Source organism: Lucilia cuprina, chromosome 5 (assembly GCF_022045245.1).
Source record: "Lucilia cuprina isolate Lc7/37 chromosome 5, ASM2204524v1, whole genome shotgun sequence".
NCBI classification, from domain to species: Eukaryota; Metazoa; Arthropoda; class Insecta; order Diptera; family Calliphoridae; genus Lucilia; species Lucilia cuprina.
This window is the reverse complement of record NC_060953.1, coordinates 50,073,216-50,080,520: the sequence shown is the minus strand read 5'-3', so window position 1 is coordinate 50,080,520 and position 7,305 is coordinate 50,073,216. Positions and strand designations below refer to the sequence as shown.

At 29.5% G+C, this 7,305-nt stretch overlaps 1 protein-coding gene across 1 annotated transcript; it reads left to right on the top strand.

The window, feature by feature from the left end:
- Positions 1-264: 264 nt before the first annotated feature.
- LOC111685871 lies at positions 265-4,903 on the top strand. The gene is made up of 2 exons (XM_023448152.2): positions 265-810; positions 4,479-4,903. The coding sequence occupies exons 1-2, from the start codon at positions 526-528 to the stop codon at positions 4,683-4,685; spliced, it is 492 nt and encodes a 163-aa protein (XP_023303920.2). The 5' UTR covers positions 265-525; the 3' UTR covers positions 4,686-4,903.
- The last annotated feature ends 2,402 nt before the right edge of the window (positions 4,904-7,305 follow it).

The window sequence follows — 7,305 nt, the reverse complement described above, 5'->3', positions numbered from 1 at the left end:
GTTCTAGTTCAGTTCTAGTTCAGTTCTAGTTCAGTTCTAGTTCAGTTCTAGTTCAGTTCTTGTTCAGTTCTAGTTCAGTTCAAGTTCAGTTCTAGTTCAGTTCTAGTTTAGTTCTAGTTCAGTTCTAGTTCAGTTCTATTTCTAGAAAGCCTAAATTTTCTGAATATAAAAATGTTTTTTTTTTTAATTAAAAACCTGCATTTTCAATTGATTTTTCGCAGTTTTCAATAAAGTGAAAAATTTTTCAATGAGCGTATATATTTAAATTATAAAGTTATATGTTATAGAAAACCTAAATTATTCCGAATTAATTAAAAACGGAACATATATACATTTAATTAAAACATTTTTCATTACAAATAAAAACATACATTGTTTACCTTAAAAAAAGTGAAATTAACAGTAAAAATCAAAAGAAAAATTTAACAACCAGATGACAGTTAAAAAAAGAATAATACAAATTTTCAGTACAGCAATTACAACAAAAAAGAAACCAAAAAAATAAAAAAATAACAATAACTAAAAATGATACCAGATATTATAACGAAAGCAACAATGACAGCTGTAACAGCGACAGCAATAACATCAAGTATAACGAAAGCAATATATACAGTATCACCATCAACAGCAGCAACAAAAACATTATTATCATCGACATTATCATCATCACCAACGAGAACAGCAACAATATCAGCAACATCACCATCGACAACATCAATTGTGCAACGACATCGATTAACAATCGAAAAATTGCGACATCGAGTGCATCAAATATTGAAATGTGTAATTAATTTGCATATTGATATATTGGTAAATAAAAACACATTCATACATATATTCATAAATATCTACATACATAACTATGTAGGGTAAACTTTTACACATATATAAGTTTATGGACAAAATCCATACGGCTTTTACTTAACTTACAGTTTTACAGTTTTTCCAACTTATTTTATTAAATTTTTTTATAAACACATCAAAAATTATGAGCTATGTTATGCATATTTACTTTGTCACTAGGTTTCTAACTTATCGAAATATTGATTGTAGACGCACAAAAATATATATAAATTTCAAAAACGTTCTAACCATGTCTATCTGTTGAAAAGATGATAGAGTCCAAACAGAAAGGGCTGACATTTTCCACAAATATTTCACATACATAAGGTTTATTTGAAAATTGAAAATCGGCAACGTTGACTAACATACAAGGAATATAGTTTAAACCTTCATAAATATGCTAATTAGGCAGCAAAGTTTAACATTATTTAGTCAGAAATTATTTAATAAAATATGACAGATATTGGTCGGTAAATGAACAAGTCCCTATTCACTATTTCAAATTCAGAAAGACCTTCCAAAATTAACTTTAATTTATAACATTTGCATTTATGGTGATTATTTTTAAGGTTCGACATAGGTGCCTATAATTTTGACTACTGATCAGTAAATAATTTCAATATATAACAATCTATGGTCTTAACAATATAACAGTCTATGACATGACTGTAAGCCTATAGTATTGACTATGACTATGGAACAGTTTATACTGTTGTCTAGACCATATATCATTATACTGTGTCCTAAGAGTCGATAGTCTTGACTATAATATAGTCTAAAGTTTTTACTATAGAACAGTCGATAGTCATGAAGTTAAAACAGTCTATAGCCTTGACTATAGATTGATCTATAGTCCAGGCTATAAATTGGTCTATAGTCTTGACTATATTATTGATCTATGGTCTTGACTATAGATTGATCTACAGTCTTGATTATAGATTGATCAATAGTCTTGACTATAGATTGATCAATTGTCTTGACTATAGATTGATCTATAGTCTTGACTATAGATTGATCTATAGTCTTGACTATAGATTGATCTATAGTCTTGACTATAGATTGATCTATAGTCTTGACTATAGACTGATCTATAGTCTTGACTATAGATTGATCTGTAGTCTTGACTATAAATTGTTCTATAGTCTTGACTATAGTTTCATCTGTTGTCTTGACTATAAATTGGTCTATAGTCTTGACTGTAGATTGATCTATAGTATTGACTATAGCTTGATTTATAGTCTTGACTATAGATTGATCTATAGTCTTGACTATAGACTGATCTATAGTCTTGACTATAGACTGATCTATAGTCTTGACTATAGACTGATCTATAGTCTTGACTATAGACTGATCTATAGTCTTGAAAATCACTAGAAAATGTTACAAACTTTTCGTTCAGTGCAAAGAATGCAAAAACAAAAACTGACGCTCTGACGATGTCGGATCTATAGTCTTCAATAATGATCAGTCTACAATTTCAACAGTATATCAGCATAGTATCATAGATCATAGATCAGTCTATTGTTTCGACCTTTGTATTAATTTAAATTCGTTGAGCAACTCTCTATAATTACTATTTATAACTAAGATATTAATTAACATAAATCGGATTAAAAAATTTATGAAAAATACATTTAATCATAAATTACATGCTATTTTCAGCCTTCACCTGCTTCTGTTAACATCTGCTTACTATTAATTGATTTTTGTACCACATTTTCCTTTAACTGTCTCTACTTGTCTATAGGATATACTTATTTATTTTCTATAATTTCTTGCATTTCTTTTAGTTTTATTTTTATTTTTTTTAATGCCTATTTTAACAATAACGATAAATTCTACTAACTAGAACGTTATGTCAATGTCATATGTTGATATGTGGTGTTAAATAAAAACGAAATGACTGAGAGAAGTCAACAACATCAGCACAAACTAAGAAGATTTGAAATATGAAACCGTATACAGTAGAGAGCAAAAAAGAAATATAGTTTCATAAGCTTTTCCAAAACTAATTTTATACTTGTAGAATTAATACAGACTGCATAGTTTTATTATTAAAACTAATATGGTATAGTTCCACAGACCAGGTTCTAGAAGTGCTAACAGTAGGTATTTAGATAAATATGATTAAACTGGTTTTAAAAAAAAATTGTTTTAATTTTGTTTCCTACTGTGACAAACACCGGCCGGTGAATACCTGTATCTTTATGCATCTTTAGATTTGTTTTGATTCATTTATTACTCATGGATACATATGAATAGAGATGTTAAAAAAAACAATGCCGTCGTTTACAATGAATTTATATGTATTCATTGTAAACGACGGCATTAGTTTTTTGCAAAAAAAATCACATTGATGACAGCGGAAAGATTATAGTAAATTAAGGTAATTTGATATTTGATTAAATGTGAACTGGTATTGGTATTTAAGAAGAATTTTGTAACAGGAAATGAACTAAGACTGTCAATAAAAATATTGTCAGAGTAATAATATATTATTATTCATTAGCGCTAGTTACGTAGGCGATTTTCAAAATTATGAAATATATAAGTTAATGTCTCCGGGACGTTGGTGTTATTTCAATCCTGGGGTTCAAAAATATTGTTTCTTGATAGACGGTGAAATAAATGTTTTGGGATAAAACTTCGATGATGTTGTCTACTCAATGGGGCCTAGTATACAATTGCCTGCATGAAGTTTATGTTGAGAATAGGTAAATATGATAAGAATAGGGCCGCACTACGTCGACATATATCCATGAAAGTATAATTTTCTTATGAATGGGAAGAATGCCTACTGAAAGCAAAGGAATAGTATTGAGTCGTCTCTAGATGACCGTGTAGTTAAAATCTAGTAGACAAGGTCAAAAACTTATAAAATTGTCACTAAAGGATCTACTTGAATCAGAATTCTGTATTTGACTATAAGAGTTAAACTTCCCTGAATTACGTCTGGCCTATCGGGATAAAATGACAGAGAATTTCACTACTGATAACATTACAGGTTCAATACAAACATTCCTTAATGTATTCAATTGATGTCGATATTCTTTAGGTTTTAACTTTTTGTTTAGTGGTATTATTGACAATATTTATTACCAAAAATTTCTTAATCTTGAACTTATGTGTACCAATACTATCAAATGAAAAATTTCTCAGATTTCGCGGGACTCTATCAATTTTGGTATTTCTAATAAATTATTAAGATCTGACACAGCAACAAGTTTCATTAAAAAGTTCAAGATTCTAATGGTAAAAATTAAACAAAATATCAAGACTAGGTTAGGTTAGGTTGATAGGAATATGTATACAACATCAAAACCGAAGAAATACTTCTAGGCCACAATCGGGCCTGTTGCGCGCTCCTTATCAAGACTAAAAAGGAAGTTATTACATATATATTTGTTTGTAAGTCATTACTACACTCCTTCTAAATTGTAGGTTAAGTACAAGTCATTATTATGTTTTTGCTGTTTTTTTTCTACATACTAAAATTCTATAAAAAGTATTAGAACTATGAACAAACCAGACCCGATATATTATAGAAATTTACAAACAATTTAAACACCAGATCTCTCTTTAGAAATATATTAAGAGAGCGTCATTAAAATTCTTTTAATTTATTTCTTTTTCAGGTCCTGGAATCGAATGTCAATCAACTATTAGATGAAGTAAAAGAATTCAATGCCGATTTAATGGAAGTCAAAAGATTAGATGATCTTATAGAGACATTAAGAGATTACAGTGGACCCACTATATATCATGAATGGCCATTTCCCTTAGTATGTCAAGCAACTATAGATGAAGCTGATTTAGCACAAACACTCAATACAACAACGTGATGTTCATCGAACATCTACTCATATAAACGAACGCAGTTATAACTCTGAAATCATTCCCCCCTCCCCTTTTCACCTGCCCCAGCATTTAATTATACAATGAACTGTTATTTATATAATATTTTTTTATTAAAATATTAATTTACTTGTAATTTTTAACAATATGTAAATTTTTGTTTATTTTTTCCCCCTTTTTTCTAAATAAACAATAAAGAACAAAATGTTGGAATTTATTTTTATTTATTTACTTTCTTTTCTAAACTAAAAGTTAGTAAATTTATATTAAGTTTTTTTTTCGTTAAAAAAAACAATTTTACTATGAATGAGCTTATTGTATTTTTTTCAGTCATTTTCATTTTTAAATTTAGAAATGTAAGTATTTACATTTGAAATATTCGTTGCCATAAACTCTCATCATACACAAAAACCAGATGTTTGTGGTTAAAAACTTCTAAACGTTAACATGATATAGATTAGGTTAAGTTCAAAAAGCAGTTTAAACAAAAAAAAATTATATATGTTTTTAGAAATATGTGAATTTATATAAACACTCAACTAAAACTCAACATTATTTTATTTAATTTATCATTGGAAAACTAACAAAGTTTTTTAGTGTGTGCCTTTGAATTAAATATTTGTGGGAAAACAAAATCCAACTGATTTATTGTGTTAATGCTGTGTGGACAATAAAATATGGACGCAAATTTAAACAGCTATGAATGTATAGTCGGGCATGGTCGACCATATGATAGTAGGGAGCTTATGCTTATAAATTTTTATGGAGGAATTTAAGTCTAAGAGGAGTTTGTATGGGGCTAGAGTGAAATGAAGCCGGATCATTGCAAAAATCGATAGTGTTGTTCAAAGCTCTACTAAAGTAAGTTTGGCGGATTTTTATTGACATAATAGAACAATTAACAATATGTGATATGAGCCAAAAGCCCTTTTCGGGGTGTACGGTTGTATGGGGCCTAATCGAAATAATGGACCGATTTCAAGCATTTTGATTGGACCAACAGTATGTTGAAAGTATTATCTATAAATACTTTATAGATAATACTTTCACAAACGCATAATACCCTCCCCATTATAGTGATTTAGGAGATCACTAATCATTATCAATCAAAAATAATAACTTAAAAACCAAATCAAGATAGAAGTTTCATCTGATTCAAGGGGATGCCAAATGATTTAATATATTAAAATAGTTAATGAAATTATTTTTAAGTCATTATTAGGCTACTTCTATGTAATGCAGGCGGTAAGTAGTATTTTTTGAAAAGTATATTATTAGATAAGTGACAACAATTGGAATTTATTAACAACATTGGAATTTATTAACAACATTGGAATTTATGTCAAAGTTTCATCATTCAAAATCTTGAAGATTTGTGTATATTACTTCTGTCCATATTTTTTTGCTTTGATTTTCTGCTAGTTAGTAGTCTACTAATAACTTATTTATATGTATATAGTTTTGAAATTAAAACAAAAATAATATAAATTAAATCAAACTTAAATATGTATAAATATTTTAAGTGGTTTATTTTCAAGCCAAACAAGTTGTAGTTGATTTAAGAATTAATTTTAGCATAATTTAAAACGATAACAATAAAATTGATATCAAGCAAAATCTTTTAACTCCTTCTTCATCGGTGTCCCAAAAATTTGAAGAAATTTTTCTTGATTTATAATGTAATTTTGAGTTCACAGCTACATTGAAGTCGAAGTGCTTTACGTGAATACCTTACACGTACCCCCATCTCACGGTGGTACTTTTATGACCACTGGGTTAGTATAATAAATAATTTAGCACCGCCCCCTTAGGTATTTTACACGAGGTTGCAATTTTTGTACATTAATGCATTGGTACATGTTCAAGCACTTTGCTCAAGAACTTGAGCTTTCTAATCTCTGACCATTGCTGCCATGTTGCTTAACTTCTGAGATGTAAAACAAAACGCTTAGCCCCACAGTCACTCCTCTGTAGGGTATCTGTTTTCGGCAACAGCACCGAACTTATCCCGAAATATTGACTTTACCATACATAATTTGGGTTTAAACCACAGAAACTACTTGGTTTCCGAAGGAACCTCAACTAACTGACCAGCCAGACATAGTCCTAGTGGCAACTGGCCACCCGTAGTATCAGATTATGCGGTGCTCTACTCTGATCTCTTTCAATCTATGCAAGGACTAAGCCAGGCAGAAGACTGTTACCAATTTTTTAGTCCCGGCCAGACTAGAGGTATTGGCCACCTCTTTATACCACGGGATTGGAGGCTTCACTAAGTTAACATGCCCCGGGGGGAAGTTCACAGCTACAATTTAATAATCAAAAATGATTTATATACGTTAGAATAAAGTGTGTAGAGAAGTCATATTCACATAAAGTCCAGCGGTTAAGTTTTGCGGGTAAAGAATTAGTTAAATTTTTGAACCTAATACTAGTAAACCTTTAAACATACTCATTAGAAATTGTTATAGCACCAACTAACTACTGGCCTTAAAGACAAAGGGTGTGAAGTTAAATTCGTCGGCCAGATACGTCCCACAACACATTTGTCAAATACATTCCACATACTGTAAAATTCGTTTTCAAATTAAATTAATTGATTTTTTA

Bases quoted from the DNA above. Each gene is read 5' to 3' on its own strand.
- LOC111685871 (XM_023448152.2), top strand. From the start codon at position 526: ATGATACCAGATATTATAACGAAAGCAACAATGACAGCTGTAACAGCG. The intron at 811-4,478 runs GTAAATAAAAAC...TTTCTTTTTCAG, and splicing joins ATTTGCATATTGATATATTG to GTCCTGGAATCGAATGTCAA.